This window comes from Podarcis erhardii, assembly GCF_964252035.2.
Source record: "Podarcis erhardii genome assembly, chromosome: 2".
In the NCBI taxonomy this organism is placed as follows: Eukaryota; Metazoa; Chordata; class Lepidosauria; order Squamata; family Lacertidae; genus Podarcis; species Podarcis erhardii.
The window spans coordinates 23,709,826-23,727,765 of NC_138498.1; the positions used below are offsets into that span (position 1 = coordinate 23,709,826).

The following is a 17,940-nucleotide window of genomic DNA, read 5'->3' on the forward strand; positions in this document are numbered from 1 at the left end:
AATAACGGCACAGATCACATGTGACTATAGTACAGGTAAAAGTACGTGATACTGTAGGAGGGAGAAGTTAACTCTTAATACTATGTTTCCTTAACATTTTGTAGCACTAAATTGAGAACCTTGCCCAGAAGTTCTTACAGGAGTACTTTCAGCTTAAAGAATCAGCAGCATAGGTTTTATTTGGGGCTTTTGTATAATGTATTCAGGCACTATTTTCATTCAAAGTTCTCTGCCCTACCCTTCCTAGCTGCTGTGATTAAATCAAAATATTCTGGGTGGGACGCAAGTCTCAAATGCATGGAGTGTGCAGCTGATAAATTTCCTGGTTTGGACTGTGTATTTGGGGGAAGCTTAGAAAACCACAGGGCTAAAAGCAGATTGTTGAGGATTGTTTAGGATAATATTCAGTAACTGTCCAAGCATTTTCCATATGTCCCTTGTCAAATATTTCTTTCTTGTAAAAATGTAACTTGCTACGGGGCTTGAAGAAAATTGCCTTTGCATTTTAAATAAATGATAACTACTCTATTGGGACACTAATTGAAATGTCTAAAAGCTGTTATTTTCTTTTTTTATATACTTGGTATATTAATGTTATTGGTAATACCCATGCAAATGCCCAATTTCCTACTAATTCCAAAGAAAACAGGGTTTTTGTTAGTTTGCTTTACGATTGGCATGTAGTGTACTGCTTTCCTTCACAAGCTGCAATATCAACCATTAGAATGAAAAAAAAATTCAAGTGCTGTGAAACTGGTCTGTTTTTATTGTTGTTTTGTGTAGCGTGAACCCTGTTGGAATCATTCAGATGTTTTCAGTATATTTTGCAATGTTGGACCCTTTGTATGTGTTTGTATGATTGTGGATTAAAGTGCGGTAGGTAAGAAAATGATTACTGATGGCTGTTTTGCAAAAGTAGCATGAACTAATGGCTGGGACGGGGAACTGTAAGTTGTTGGACATCAGTTCACATCATTTCCAGCCAGTATGGCCAATGGTTAGGATTCAGGAATGATGGGAGTTGTAGTCTAATAATAGGAGAGCCACATTCTAGTATAAATAATACTAGAAATAGTAGTTCTTGGGATGTTTGAAGAAATTTACAAGACTTAAAACTACCTGTAAGTACTTCCTAGCCAGTGATAATATGCCTGTAGACTCAGAAAAGCCATACCAAAAAAGTTAAAGCTTTCACCACATATTTAACAGTACAGTGGTACCTCTGGTTACGTACTTAATTTGTTCTGGAGATCCGTTCTTAACCTGAAACTGTTCTTAACCTGAAGCACCACTTTAGCTAATGGGGCCTCCCGCTGCTGCCGCGCCACTGGAGCATGATTTCTGTTCTCATCCTGAAGCAAAGTTCTTAACCCGAGATAATATTTCTGGGTTAGCGGAGTCCGTAATCTGAAGCGTATGTAACCTGAAGTGTATGTAACCCGAGGTACCACTGTATTGTGTATTTAAAAGTGCTTCCATTTTTGTTAAGCTCCCCTCCACATCATATGACCCACTAACAACAGAGCAGTGGGGGTGCAGCTTGGTGAAAGGATTGTTGCCACTGTCACAGTGAAGGTATGAAGCTCAGTAGACTGCATTTACTTTTACAGTTGGCCAGGTTTTGCCATCTTTTGTGGCCAATAACTTAGGAGACTGATGAACTGTTAATAGTTTTCTCAAGCCTGTGGAAGATATGCACATAAGTTAGACACAGCGGCGTAGCGTGGGTTGTCAGCACCTGGGGCAAGGCAAGTAATTTGCGCCCCCTAACCCAGGGCAAGGCAAGTAATTTGCGCCCCTAGCCCCTAACCTGCCGCCGCTGCCAGCTTCTTCTTGCTGCTGCCTGGGCTGGGGTACTCTTCGGCGACTCCGGAGACGGCGAGCGTGCCCCCCCCAGATGTTGCGCCTGGTGTGGCCGGCCCCCCCTGCACCCCCCACGCTACGCCACTGGTTAGACATAGTTTTCTATATGCATCTGACCATTTCTTCTGGCTCAGGACACCTCTGATTATTGTCAGAAGTGTGTGAGAACATGCCACTGGCAACTTGCTTTTCGTTGTGTTTTGGTAGTGCGTTTCACCCCCCTGTGACATAATGCATGATGGTGGCAAAAGTCACCTTCATATATACAAAGAAAATCACAGTAGTATTGGTCTTGGCATTGACTGACTGGCATGAAACAAAATGTAGGCAAAAGTTTTTTCCAGTGTAAGATGCAACAGAGGCTTTGGCACGGTGCTCCCTTTATGCAGTTTAGCTTCTTATCTCCTTGATTGGATAAAGGGCTTTTAAACACCTCCCCCTGCCACTGTGTGACTACTGACAGAGTTCATCTCTCATGCATCTTATCTTTGAATCCTCTTTCCTTGAAGCACATGAGCAATGGTTCCTACCAGAACCACAGCTGTTGCTCACACTGGGGATCACACAGTGTGTGTGCTTTATGTGTATTGAAGTATTTTGATTGTTTTTTGGTTCACGGGGAGTGGGGGAAGCTGCTATGCTGTGCAATAAATGGCAGTTCTGGGCCAAAACTTCCCCCAAAAACTTTTTGCTATGGGTGGTGGTGGAGAAATAGATATTACATCAGGAAGGTGAAGGAAACTGCATTCCCTCTTCTGCATTTTTTGGGAGAGCCAACTTTCGGCAAAACTGGAGAAACTGAGATTTAAGCTGATTTTCATGTTGTATTTTCTGAAGGGGGTTGTAAAAGTTGTGGGCATGTGTGTGACTTTTGCACTCCTCAAAACTCTGGAAGGTGAAAGGGGGGACCCACTGGAAATAAATTGGAAAAGGCCCATTGTGGGGAGGCAGACTCTGCAGAAATTGTGTCCCCTTTCCACAGAATGAAGCCTCCACTGGACCAAAGAGCCTTCCGTCTGTGTGAAGGGCACTGTTGGATACATCCCATTGCATTTCTTGCAAAAGTTTATTACCTATTGGAGTGCTTGGAAGAGAAGGATGGTAATTTAAGTAGCCAAATAGTTTCTTAGAACTTTTAATTCCCTAACAAGCCATAACTTCTACTATTATTCAGCTATTATTTTCAAGATTTTGGGGTGCGCGCTGTGCTTTTCCAAGGGCTCAACTTTGAAGGCATAATTTCTTATTTCAATCAATGGTTTCCTCCCTAACCCTCCATTGTGATACATTTTAAGGGATAGGTTCATTCAGTTCATTCTGAAAACATTGATTGGAAAAACTGATAAGTTTAGGTAGTGATTTATTGCTGTTGTCAGTCAGCCACAGTCATATATACTCTAGTGAAGTTTTTAAATTAAAAATGGGCATGCCATTATGTTTTCTAAAGTGAATGCAAAAGAACCATAATCACTTGTCTCAAGAAGTATTTAAGATATTTCTGTGGTCCATATGGTGCTCTGACAGTGGAATGCAGCAATTCACTTAAAGAATTAAATCAAGTATTTTGAAAAAGGTCAGAAGGTCAGTAAGGATCAATATATATTTCCTAAGGCTCAGACAGAGCTACTCAATCTTCACCAATATATTTTCAGGATTTCTCTTGGATTGGAAAAAGTGCACAGACAGCACAGAAGTGAGAAGCACTCAATGTGTTTTTCCTTTCCACAACCAATAACAATCTGTGGGGCCCATAAGAAGCTGCAAAAAGAAAGGGCATCAAGGGTACAGATGCAAAATTAAGCCTTATGAGTGTTTAATACTATATTGGTAAACATGTATTTTTAAAAGACCTGTCAATATATTTCTGCAGTTCATCACACCATTTTCTGTTGAGAAAAGAAAAACCAAATAGGTTTCCTTCCAAACAGCATATTAAAATAATACAAATGGGAAATATAAGATTGTAAAGCTGTTGTATCTCGATTGACACCATACCATAGCAGGAGGACCAGCCAGATTGCAGGGTACATTTATATTTATATTTATCATTTCTGTAGCACTTTAGAGTGCTACACACACTTCAATTTATCATCTAAGTAATTTTTACAACAGCTACATTATTTTTGGTTTTGCTGCTACGATTAGTTTTTTTATTGCCTTTCAAATCCTTGGGAACTGCCCCAAGTATATATTGATACAGAAGAGTGGAATATAAATTACTGCATAACTCTGAAAGTTATGCTGTTATTGTAGATCAGGGTCTGAGGCTGAGAGAGAGTGTGTGTGTGAGAATGGGACTTATGTGCAAGTGTGTATAGGACTGCAGCTATGGTCAGGAAACTCATGAGGGCTTCCAGGAAGATGGTTGGGTACAGAAAGTTGCAGATGCAGCCATTCCCTGTGGGCTACAGTAGAGGAATCAAATCATGCTGAGAACATGTTAAACTGAAGTAACTCTTCATGTGAATGTATCCCAGCAGCATGTTACCGTACTAAAATGGTTATATATTCTTTGAAAATGGAGTTTTTGACTGCATCAAATCAACCATTACTGTGCTATGTTGCAGTAGTGCATAACCGTGTGTGGTTTTCCAAATGATAAATGCTCACTTTGGTTCCGCTCTGCACATGCTCCTTTTTGCATGTTTATTTTTGTCTTATTTCTGAGCCATTTATCCAACCATGAAATTATTTTTTAAAAAACAGATTTTTGTGTGTCCAGAAGAGGGTGACATTTATACTATCCCAGGAGTTCCCAAACAGTGGTCCATGGACCACTTGTGGTCTGTGATCTTCATTAAGGTGGTGTGTGGTGTGTCTGTAAAAATACATTTAAAATTCTACAGCATCTAGCACAGTGCATTACAATTTGTACAACAATAGCCCACCAAGTTCTTCAACAAGTTTCCAGTGGTCCAGTGGCGTAGCGTGGGTTGTCAGCACCCGGGGCAAGGCAAGTAATTTGCGCCCCCTAACCCGTGGATTTGCGCCCCCTAACCTGTGGATTTGCGCCCCCTAACCTGTGGATTTGCCCTAACCCCAGATGTTGCGCCCGGTGCGGCCGGCCCCCCCTGCACCCCCCACGCTACGCCACTGCAGTGGTCTGAGATGGGGGAAAGGACTGGGGGGGGCACTGTATATGTGTCTCTTTATCTTCAGCCAACAACTCCTTCCATTCTCAGGACTCTCTGTGACTACTGAGGAATGACACAAACAACTTTATTTTTCCTTGTCTTCCCCTACACACCAGCCAATTTACTTTTTGTTTACACTTTGTGGTACCTATTATTGCTGAAAGACTTTAAAGCCTGCAACTCCCAGTTCTGAGGATCTCTTCAGCTACTCTAAGCACTAAACCATGGGTAGGCAAACTAAGGCCTTGGGGCCGGATCCAGCCCAGTCGCCTTCTAAATCCGGCCCGCGGACGGTCCGGGAATCAGTGTGTTTTTACATGAGTAGAATGTGTGCTTTTATTTAAAATGCATCTCTGGGTTATTTGTGGGGCCTGCCTGGTGTTTTTACATGAGTAGAATGTGTCCTTTTATTTAAAATGCATCTCTGGGTTATTTGTGGGCCATAGGAATTTGTTCTCTCCCCCCCATATAGTCAGGCCCCCCACAAGGTCTGAGGGACATTGGACCGGCCCCCTGCAGAAAAAGTTTGCTGACCCCTGCTAAACTACCAAGTGGCTTTTACTTGTAACTTCTCTGTGAATAATTCCTCCTTGGGATGTTAGAGGGGTTGCTCTTTCTTTCTCTATGGCATTGTCTGTCTTTTAGCAGCAGCAGAGGTTTACCCATCTCCTGAACGGGCAGCCATGCATACTTTGGGTAGGCTGTTTTCAGCCTGGTGGGTTGCAAGTTGTGCAAAGGTACTCTGATATTTTTGATCTACCCTATACCCTATACCCTATGTATTGGAAGATAACGTATGTGCAGTTTTAAATAGTTTTCTATGTTTTAATCTTTTAACTAAGAAAACAACACAAAGAAAACAACACAAAGGTACCAGAATAAAATATCCAATTGAAAATATACGATATAGAATCAGATTAAAATTGCTGCCACTAGTACAGTGGTACCTCGGTTTACAAAAGGTCCTGTTAACAAATGATTTGGACAACGAACTCCGCAAAACCGGAAGTAGGTGTTCCGGTTAGCAAACTTTGCCCCGGAAGACAAATGGAAGCCGAACGGTGGAAGGGCACCGGCAGCGGGAGGCCTCAGTAGGGAAAGTGCACCTCAGTTTAAGAACACTTTGGTTTAAGAACGGACTTCTGGAATGAATTAAATTCGTAAACCAAGGTACCACTGCATGCAGTTGCAAAGTGTCTGATTCTCTTCTATATGGTACAGAAATAATGAGAAACCATCTCATGTGCCTAATTCCAGGATAGGGTATTTGGCATTTCTAACATTGCTTAGTGGGTTTTATATGCATGTGGGCAATCCAGTCTTATGGTTTTGCTTTATCTGTTTCGTAATAACAGAAGTTCTGGCTGATGCAAGGCAAAGGGTGGAGGAAAGAGCCAATTAGTAGTTGTGCCAGCAGCATTAAGTTGATTATGGCATGTGCAGCTGCCCATGGCTCTGTCTTGCTCTTCAGTTCTGGCGTGTGGTTTGAAGTTTGCAAAAGGAAGTTACAAGAACACCGCCACTTGCCTAGTATATCAAATATTCTACAGAGAGGAAGCATTAGTTGCTAGAGGTCAACTAGCATATTAATACCCTTCTCATTGAGCAACTTTTCCTACCTAGAAGGAATTCTAGAATGATTTTCATAATTGCAGGGAAGAACTTTACAGTCAGGTAGTACTTAATAAATGGGATCCTGAGGCTTGTCCTATGTACATAGGTTATACATGTGGACTCTCATACCTTCACTCACTGCATGTAAAATATTTGATGTGAACTGGGGCTTACACAAATAAACACTTGGTCATAGAATTCTTACACCCTTCCTTCCACTCTTTTTTTTTTCATATTGTGTGAATGTGGCCTATTAGCATAAGCCTTTATACAGTGGTACCTTGGGTTACATACACTTCAGGCTACAGATGCTTCAGGTTACAGACTCCACTAACCCAGAAATAGTACCTGAAACTTTGCTTCAGGATGAGACAGAAATCGCGCGGCAGCAGGAGGCCGCATTAGCTAAAGTGGTGCTTCAGGTTAAGAACAATTTCAGGTTAAGAACGGACCTCCGGAATGAATTAAGTTCTTAACCCGAGGTACCACTGTGCAGTGGTCATTAGTTCATTAGTAGTCACTAGTTCCTTGTCTGTGAATCAGCTCTAGGTAGTTTTAAAGCCAGATCCTAAATGTGTCGTTTCAAAGCCAGAACCAGAAATGTGTTCATAGAGTTAATATTAATGCATTATGCCAAATGTCACAACTGAAATTATGGCCATTTATATTTGCTTTTTTTCTTTTCACACAATGCATTGCTATGGGGAAACCTATTCTTGCTGTGTGTGTTTTAACACTATCTGACAAAACTTCAGCATTGTTCAGCTCTGTAATTTTCCTTTTACTACTGTGTAAGATAAGTAAAAAACCTTGTTTCTTTTCCTTGAGATATGAATTTTGTTTTGTCTTTGGGCAGCTGAAACAAAAAGACTCTAGCTTGTTATGCACAGGGTAACAGAAATAAAATGATTTTATTTTATTTTTTTACGTAGTGCCCATTGAAAAGTAGGAGAGCCCTTTCAAGTTCCTGAGCTTAATTTCCAAGATATTTTTACTATGACTCGCAACTGAACAGTTAGCATAATGATCCCTGAGAATAAATTTAGTTCTAAACTTATTTGATAGCTATATATGGTTGCTGTTTGTGGACAAAGTCTTCTACAGCAGACTTCTACAAAGTCTTTTGCAGCCTGGCTTGAATTTAAGATGGTGTGCATGTAAGAATCGGACGCATACTTAAGCATGTGCTCCTAATTTTTCATTCTTTTAACCGTGGCTTGAACTTCCCTGCGCCTGACTTCATATTGTTACGGTAAAATTTGGGTGCGAGGCTGCTCTGCCACCCAGCTCGTTGGACTGAGTCCGCGGGTCCCTGCGGAGGAAAATGAGCTCAGCCGGAGATAGGAGCAAGCAGCAGAAGATCCAAGTTTATTGCGCAACAGGTTCAAGGCAAGATTGAACAGCGAGAAAGGTGTGACATGAGTTTTTGAAACTTCCCTCCATGTCCCAGAATACAGTGCAAAATACATCATAGTTACATCATGAATACATTAAAGAGAGGTTGGGTTACACAGATTACATCATGAATACATTAAAGAGAGGTTGGGTTACACAGATTACATCATGAATACATTAAAGAGAGATTGGGTTACACAGATTAACATACCGAGGAGGGAGGGGGAATATGCAGAGCTGGAGATATGCGCGGATAAGCGCTTCCTGAGTATCGGTGATGAGGGGACAATAATCCAAATATGTAAAGTCTGGCACCTGGTATTGCCCGGAGGAAAGGTTGGCAGAGTGATTTGACAGGATTAGGGTCTTGACACCTTGCTTGAGGGATTATGGAGGAGAGGGGAGGTGTCATGGAGTCCTAGAGAAATTGAGCAAATTGGCACGTTGATTTTCTATGAATTTTATAGATTTTAGTTCCTTTTGACATTGACAATTGGAAATAAATGGATATATTGTAGCGAAGAAGAAGGTGAAGAAGACATGCCCCCCCTTCCGTATCAATATATAATGGCGTGCCTGTGGGAGGTAGGTGTGGTTTTCCCAAAATGGCTTGGTGGACCAACCTCTGAGACCTGGCAAGCCGAATTAGGCTTGTAGGCTAGACGTTCCCCCACCATCGGCCTGTCTCCTTATCCATGTACAATTTAGTGTATGAGACAACTAGACAATAGGATCTGCAACTGACAGAGTGATGAGAACAAACGTATCAAAGTATAGAGCTTTAGAGATATTGTTGAAAGAAATATTTTATCTTTTGATGGGAGTGGGTGGGTACAGTATTTTGCAGTACAAAATGTTGACCAGATGTGAATGCTTTCCGTTTGGTTTACTGGTGGGATGACATAGGGTATTCAAAAGGTAAACCCTTTAAAAGATGAATACTGACCCCATTGTTTCCACTGTGGTTTTTCCGAAGCATTTTCCAATTTAATAAAGAAAAACTGGTGTTGCTTTGAACTTTGTCAGGATTGTTCTAGGCCACAGTTTGAATGATCCAAAGATTCCTATGGAAAATGTGATTTCCCACCAGCAGCCATACTTCTCTCCTAAACTGCAGTTCGATCAAGGAGATAATAATTTGGCAAGCTTTGAATGAATAGTAAAAAATAAAAATTCCCATTAATGCCTTTGAACTGTAGATGTGCATGAGACCCAGACAGGCTGTAAAAAGGTATTGTTAAATGTTTACGTAACAAAACCCAACAATTTCCTCTAACACTTCCCCTAAAAGTTTTTATTTCTCTTCAGCAGGGGGTTCATTTACAAGCATTTTTACAAAGCAAATTCTTTGGTGCTTCATTCAAAGGTGAAATTCAACAGGCGTGCAGGAATTGATTTCAGTTCGTTTTGTTGCAAATAGTTGTGTTCATGCGTTTTCTTTATTTTTTTGCCAGAAATATTCTGGCCATTTTAAAATGGTCATTTTAAAATCTGACTGTAAATAAATAGCATTGAAACATGGCTCAGAAACTGGGTTGTAAGTTAGCTTGATCATTATACTACAGGAAGTGCTTTGTGCTTTCATACAAATGAGCACTAAACATCAGTGTTTGTAAGAAGTGAGAATGGCTGTTACTATAATGATTATTTGAAATTATTAGTCATTTTTCTTATAAGAAGTAACACAAAGCAACTTAGAAATATTCATTAAAAGCTACATAAAACTAAAACAGAGTAAAACACATTCATGTTTATAAAAAGCAGGGCTGAGACTTCCCACCCATTGAAGGAGGCCACATAATTAAAAACCAAAGGGCTGGTTGGAAAAGACACATTTTTGCCTTCTAAACTTTTGCTGATTGGAAAAGACACATTTTTGCCTTCTAAACTTTTGCCTTTTGGCTTCTGAACATGGGTACAGTGGTACCTTGGCTTACATACGCTTCAGGTTACATACGCTTCAGGTTACAGACTCCGCTAACCCAGAAATAGTGCTTCAGGTTAAGAACTTTGCTTCAGGATGAGAACAGAAATCGTGCTCCGGCGGTGCGGTGGCAGCAGGAGGCCCCATTAGCTGAAGTGGTGCTTCAGGTTAAGAACAGTTTCAGGTTAAGTACGGACCTCTGGAATGAATTAAGTACTTAACCTGAGGTACCACTGTAATAGGAGATTGCATTACATTGATAGGGAACTAAAATGCATGTCATATTCATGACATTCAGAGAATTGGTATTTGTATAATGGTAGATTTGCAACTGTTTTGAAATGAAACAAATGAAGTATATTTTTCCAACCAAGTATGCCCGTTTTTGATTGCAATAAAAAGGCACTTGAGAGCTTGTCACGGTTTGTAAGAAATTGCATGCAGTTACTAGAGCTGGGCAATATCAGCTTTTCAACATCACGGTTTATCGCCAGCTAAACATTGCAGTGTGGCGATATACCACAATGTTGAAAAAAACGAGCTGCATTGGCCTCTGCTCGCGAGACACTAGGTGAAACTGCCCCAGCTCTCACCTCGGGAACCGAGGCAATTTCACCTAGGCTCGCAGGCAAGGACAACGCAGCTTGATTATAAATAGAGCCTCTTAAGTGCTTTGCAGAAAAGGGGGAAAAAGTGTACAGGGGACTTCAGGGGGAGGAAAATAATGGGAAGGCTCATTATGCCAGAGAAAGATCCTATTCTGTTATCACTAAAATACTTCTGGTTCCATGGAATGTGAGAGTATAGCACTATAACACCATTGGGCTGGAATGCCATACAATTAAGCCTCCCCCCCCCCCCCCGCTTTTCTAGCCACTGTCATTCACCATGTTGCTAAAATAGCCATGAATGGAAAGATTTTTCATTAATACTACTGTATTTTTAAAATTAGCATTATCGTACAATAGTACTGTAGCTCCATGATACCAAATAACAACAACATTGTAGCATGGTGGTTTTGGAGTGTGAGATATTTCTCTTCTTCCAGACCTTCGACTGATTAAACAATCTATGGCCTTTTAAATGTGTTGGGGAGGTTATTGTTGTGTTATATGTTTTGTGCTTTTATACTGTAAACCACCCTGTGATCTTTGGATGAAGGGCAGTACAGTATATGCATTTAAAATAATAATAGTAATACTAATACATCTCATTTAAAACAAAAATCACTGAGCAAGCCATCGTGTCCAGTGCAAATGTTACAACGAATGTCTGGAAGTCTTAAAATGTCCCCACCCACAGCAACTCAGTTTCACACACTGGTGTGGGCAGAAACAGGGAAGTGCAGTACTCAGTACTGTGTTGAAAGTTGATGGCAATTCTGCTTATAGTTTACAGCTGAAGATTAGTATCGGGTATTAGTATCAAGTATTAATATTGGCACCAGCGGCAATTTTATAGTTTATACAAACAATGAGGCATATGTCAGAACGATGCATATGGTCTGCATCACAGTTTGGCTTGCATGAAGCACTCTTATTTAAATATTTTAATTATTATTTTTTCTCCTTCCTGTATAAACCCTGTAGACTAGCACTGCTGCTGATACAATATAACATTTTAGTTGCAGACAATAGTCCAAGCGATGGAGGTTATTATGTATCATTTTGGGTTTGTGTGACGATTTTAGCATATACCCTTTGACAAAGCTCTGTGGAGTACAGTACAGTATTCGGGGATGATGCTCTGATTGTATGTACTTGTTTTATCTTTGTTTTAAATAAAATTTGGGGGTGGGATATTAGCACTTGTTAGGAGGCAAGCGTCTGGACATCTTCACAGTAATTATTATGATCATTATTTATTAAATTTGTTATCTTGTTCAAGGTAACCAAAACGACTTACAACCAAATAGTAGCCTGTTATTGACATAAATCTTGGAGACAAATGTCCACATATGTTTATGTTGAGGAAATCATTTGTAGAGTTGTTTGAAAAAAATGTATTACATTGGTACCTCGGGTTACAAACGCTTTGGGTTACAAACTCCACTAACTCGGAAGTAGTACCTTGGGTTGAGAACTTTGTCCCAGGATGAGAATGGAAATCGTGCGGTGGTGGCAGCGGGAGGCCCCATTAGCGAAAGCGTGCCTCAGGTTAAGAATGGTTTCAGGTTAAGAACGGACCTCTGGAACGAATTAAGTTCGTAACCCAAGGTACCAAAGTATTTACATATAAATATTTTCTCATCCGTAAAAGAAGGATTGAAGACTGCAATCCTAAGTACACTTATATAGGACTGAGCCCTACTGAACATAGTGAGACTTAGTTCTGAGTAAACATTCATAGTACTGCTTTGTAAGACTGGTTTGGGCAAAGAGACGAGGGGAGAGACAGCATGTGACCTTTCTTGTATCAGGAAATTTTTAATGTCTGATGTTTTACCATTTTTTATGTGCTGTAAGCCGCCCAGAGTGGCTGGGCAACCACAGCCAGTTGGGTGGGGTATAAGTAATAAATGATGATGATGATGATGATGATTAGTCCTGTTGGCAATTCTTGAGATCAAGAGCATTACATTTGTGTAGATCCTTTATTCCACAGAGAGCAGAACATATTTTCAAATGCATCTTGTATTAAGATGGTTTATCAATTAACCTCAATTTTAATTTAAAGCATATTATTATTATTACTATTATTATTACTACTATTAAATTCTTCACCATAAAGTCCAAGGGCAGGTAACGGCAATTTAAAATAAAATATTAAAAACCATTTTAGAAACAAAGAATTACAGTCACTGAAAGGGTGAGGCCTAAAAATGTGTACCTTGGGTATCAAAGGCCAGGGTAAATAAGCTTAGAAGATTTGTCTTAGTGGGGTTTTCTACCAAATACAGAAACAAACATAGGGTGCAAAGTTTAATAGGAAGATGAATGAATTTGAAGCTTTGCTTCATTTTAATATGAAGATTTAATATGTTAGCGCCAGAATGCAGGTTACACCAGGGCTGGCTTACGGTTGAAGGTTAGTATTGGGTATTAGGCAAGGTGAGGAAGCTGCCTCAGGCAGCTGATTTTGGATGCCACAAAATGGCTAGTTATTTAATTTATAATTACTGTATTTTGCATGAAGAGGTGGTTGTGGGATTTCTTTCCTGGGTGCCAAAATAACCTGGCTGGTCTTGGCTGCTATGCGCCTTGACTCAATGCTGGGACAGAGCCCCATTTGCTGTGCCAACTCAGGCATTGGGATGTTTGGGTGAGGTAAAAAGGCACATATATTGAAGTGTTGGAAAAATCAACATTTTTAGAAAAATAATACATAATTGATAAACATTGTGAAGACAAACAAGTCCCCACTCCCACTTCAGTGTAAAGCCTTGAAAAGATGTACCTCTGCGATAGAAATTCCTTATAAAATACCATTATGGCTGATAACATGAGAAACCAAGGAAAGATTTGTTAGCAGGTAGCATTATAACAACACCTAATGCAAATATGGCGGTGGTGTTTTCCCCCAAACCATTTGTTATAATTGAAGTTGTCTTTAGGTGTAGAGAAATCTGCCCTTGCAAGAGGAACATTAACTCTGAGTGGCACTTCAAACCAATGTAAAGCAAACGAATGCAAAGCTAATGGTTTCTCATGAGGTACTATTGTTGATGTTTGCAGTAAAAGGGGACATGAGCATCACCTACTCATTCCAGAGTTATGGAGACAGATAACAGTATTTTAAAATGGAAACAGATGCAAAGTGCAAGGAGAAATGCTGTGGGGGAAAATGGCAGGAATTTAGCATGCAGCAGAGGCTCAAGCGGAATATAAGAACCCTGGGATAGCGATGGGGGCCAGTTAGTAGCACTTGGAAAATGTAGGTGTGTTTTGAAAGACCATTTTTTTGTATTAAAGCTAACCTGCATTTGAACCCCCTCCTGATTCATATTAGGATTTCTGCCGCTGAGTCATGGCAGACAGAAGACCAGAGAAGTCATGTGAACAAGCATGTGAATCACTCAGACAGCAGGATTACGAAGTGGCGGTGAAGCACTGCACGGAGGCCCTCTTTTCCCTCAGCCGGTACCCTCCCAGTCACTTTCCAGAAGCGTGTCAGGCTGAAATCGACCGCATCAAAATTGAGAGCCTTCTCTATAGAATCGCTTCTTCTTTGCAACTCGTGAGTGTGATGTTTACAATCGAATCCAGTGAAAATAATTTGATTTTATTGTATGAGTACGTGGAAATCGAAAAGCCTTTATTGACATCACACTATCCTGCTGCTCAGAGCTAGCAGTCAATTATTTACCTGCTTGGCTACATAATTGGAGTGGGAGACATACTTGGTCCCCACGCTCTTAGCTTTCATGGAAGGTGGGCATACACGGTCTGGTTTTTTTGCCCTCTTTGTTGGGTAAAGTAAAAGATGCACGGACAGGTGTTCTTTATTTTGCCTTATTTAAAACAATATTTGTGTTGTACCGTCGCTGGAGAGAGACACTGTTTCAGGTTAGAAAGGTGGATGAAGTGGGTTTGCATTGCCTGAGTAGGGGTGGGGGGGAAGGTTAGGGAACAGGCCGGGTGTGCCGCAGGTATCCGATGAAACGAATAGGTGTTTGTTTGCTTAACATCTGGTTCAAATTTTATTTCAAGACTGCCTGCATAGAGCAGCTTTCGAGATTAAACCTAAGTGCAGTTTAGATCTCATCTATTAATGGGGGCAAATGTTTCAAATAGTAGGACTATTGATTTTTGTACTGTTGCAAACCTTTGGGGTTCTGCAAGTCTGGATATCTTCCTTGGTGTGTGTGTATAGGGGGTCAAGGTTGTGTGTGGTGCTAGTTTGGCTGCATTAGGGATCCCCAAGTGGAGAATGAATTTACTGATTGTATTTAAGATTTGAGCTGCAGTTTTGATTACCAACTGTGAACGGGTGCATAGACAGTTTCACTGAAATCAGAGAGGTTTGCATACTCCTGGCTGTGCTTGGATTACAGTCAGAGTGCTGCTGAATTAATCACATGTTTCACTGCTGCCTTAAACAAATTCATAAGCAAATATGTACTTATTGCTTATGCTGTGTCCAACAATATATATATTTTTCTTTTTTCAGAAAAACTATGGAAAGGCAGATGAAGATTGCAGGCACGGTATGAAGACGCAGTTTTTTGTTACAGCTTATAGCAATGTGGTTGGTTCTTTGGAGTTTTAAGCTTTAAGAAATCACTTCAAATCTGGCTCTCTAGAGAAAAGGATTTGTCCAAAATGGAAGTATTCCTGTGAGCATTATAAAAACAATATTTGCCACTTTGCAAAGAGAAATCGTGCAGTACGTCACACAGTATGTTCTCTAAGTATCAGCAATCTTCTTGCACTCTCTAAAGTAGAGTTATGAGAACATAATCCTAATTGTTGTTTAAAATGTACCGTATTTTTCGCCCCCATAGGACGCACTTTTCCCCCTCCAAAAATGAAGGGGAAATGTGTGTGCGTCCTATGGGGCGAATGCAGGCTTTCGCTGAAGCCTGGAGAGCGAGAGGCATCGGTGTGCACCGACCCCTCTCGCTCTCCAGGCTTCAGGAAGCTATCCGCAAGCCTTGCAAGCCCGGTGGGAGTTCCCGCGGGCTCACAAGGCTTGCGGGCAGCAGCCTGCAGCCCGGGCGAGTGTCCGCAAACCTTGCGCACGAGGCTTGGGGCGGCAGCTTGCCGCCCGAAGCACGCGGAGCCCTCCGGAGGGCTCCCCGTGCTTCGGGCGAGTGTCCGCAAGCCTTGCGCGCCCGGCGGGAGGTCCCGCCAGGCACGCGAGGCTTGGGGCGGCAGCCTGCCACCCGAAGCACGCGGAGCCCTCCGGAGGGCTGCCCGTGCTTCGGGCGAGTGTGCGCAAGGCTTGGGGCGGCAGCCGTGGCTGGGGGGGGGGGATAATTTTTTTTATTCATTCCCCCCCCCCAAATGAGGTGCGTCTTATGGGCCGGTGCGCCCTATAGGACGAAAAATACGGTACTTGGTTGTTGAGTCTACCTGCTGTGCTCCAAGGTTCAGTAGTATCAGTATCGCTGTTAACTCTCAACCTGATACAACAAAATGCTGGAGTCAGTTGAATTAAAGTATGTATTTAGAAACATTGCCCTGTAGGCCAGTGGTGGGGATCCTGTGGCCTTGCAGGTTTTGATTCGTTGGAACTCCTATCATCCCCGATTGTTGGCCTTGCTGGCTGCAGAGTTGAAGTATAGCAACCTATGGAGGACCATGATTTCCCACCCCCTGCGGTAGATTATGCAGAGTAGTGCAGCTTCTCTATTACTAGCTTTTAGCAATGGGAAGCACTTTGGAATCTTGACATAGCTGCATATGGATGCCAGGTAACTTTCAATATATAATAATAATAATGACTTAATTTGCATTTCTGGTGATCCTGCTTGCCATGCTTATTTATTCTACAGTATTCTGACATGGTTGCCTTTAACAATCTTTGTTCAGAGGTTTGGATTTTTGTTTAAATGACTCTCCTCATTAAATAATTATGCTGTGAGCTATAATTGGCTTGAGAGGTAGGTTCATTAACACCCATGTATTAAACACCTAAAGCTAAATTGATGGGGAGGAATTTTAATGGGAATCATGCGTTGTTTTGGTTTTTGTGTATTACAGTCGTTTCAGATGGGGGGGAGGGAATCCTTTCCTCCTTGCAAAAGGTGGCAGCTTTCATTATCTTAAAAGGCAGCTCTTTTGAGGTTTAGTAATATGAAAACTTACTTACATTGGGTTGGTTACAAGACATGCTGGATCAGTAAGTGCTATTGACTGAAAGCTCTATGCAATAAAGCATGGAATTGGAAGGAGACATATAGGAACATATATAGGAAGTTACCTTAAGACTATTGGTCCATCTAGTTCAGTATTGTCAACACTGATTGGCAGTGTCTCCCCAAGATTTCAGGCAGGGGTCTTTCCCAGGTGTACCAACAATGCTTGGGATCTACTGGTTGCAAAGCATGTGCTTTAAGATTGAGTTGTGACCCTTCAGTTCTGATCCAGGACTCCAGAGGCTCATTCTCCCCTCCCCCCACTGTTCTGAATGTCCCTGTTTGTTCAAGTGTATTGTTGATTCTCCGTATTTTATGGCAAATGGTATTTTCAATTTGTTTTGAATGCTGTATTTCATAAATGTTAGCCATTGTCGGGTCTGATGAGAAACAGGATGATAAATTTAATTAATATATACATGTTGATCTCTGTCTCTGTCTCCCTCTCTCCACAACTCAAAAACATTTCACTACTCTGCTAATGTTTCTTTTACTCTCAATGATGGGAGAGCAAAGGGAGGTATTTGAGGGTGCCAGTTTGGATATCCTAGTCTTAACTTATGTCAGTTCCAAAATGTAACAAGAACTGCCTGTCTCATTTCATAACATATTTTGGACAAAGAGCACCAAAGAACAAAGAGTATGGTGCTCTCCATTTTTTAATTAGATTTTGTTCATGTTAGGGAGATGACCCAGCCCTACATTAAACACTGTTAAATCCCACTTAATTTGTTGAGAGAGTTACATACATCAGTGTTGACTAGATCACTAATCTTCAACTGGTGGGTCAGGACCCACCGCTGGGCTGTGGTCTAATCCAAGATGGACAGAAGCACTACTACCATGGAAATATATGGTAAAAGATTAAGAAATGGGTCTCCAAATGCATGTTGAAAATATTGAAGATATCTGGACTAGATGATGCTGTTATGTTTTGATAATACAAATAGGATATTAATTAAAGCTTTGTATCTCTACCTCTCCTGCAGTTGTGGCTTTTGTTGTTAAATACGTTGCCAGTATCTGTACATTGGGAGCACAAAATTCATGTCAAGATTTAATTTTGTATTATTAAAATTAAGCCAGTACAGACATTACATAAAGAAAATACACAATGCTGATTTGATTAGGACTGGTTCTGGCGTAAATAGGTTATTGATTATTTCCTTCAGATGCAGTTCATTGGAAATGTATTCTGTGCTTCCTCTATT

The 17,940-nt window shown here is 41.0% G+C and overlaps 1 protein-coding gene across 3 annotated transcripts in view; it reads left to right on the forward strand.

The window, feature by feature from the left end:
• Window positions 1-17,940, forward strand: part of HELZ (helicase with zinc finger) — a 122,547-nt gene that overhangs the window by 14,502 nt on the left and 90,105 nt on the right. For all 3 annotated transcript variants that reach the window (XM_081849492.1, XM_081849491.1, XM_081849493.1), the window contains 2 exons: window positions 13,879-14,106; window positions 15,040-15,076. In XM_081849492.1, the coding sequence (XP_081705618.1) occupies window positions 13,897-14,106; window positions 15,040-15,076 (247 nt within the window). In that variant the 5' untranslated portion in view covers window positions 13,879-13,896. The remainder of the gene's footprint in view (window positions 1-13,878; window positions 14,107-15,039; window positions 15,077-17,940) is intronic.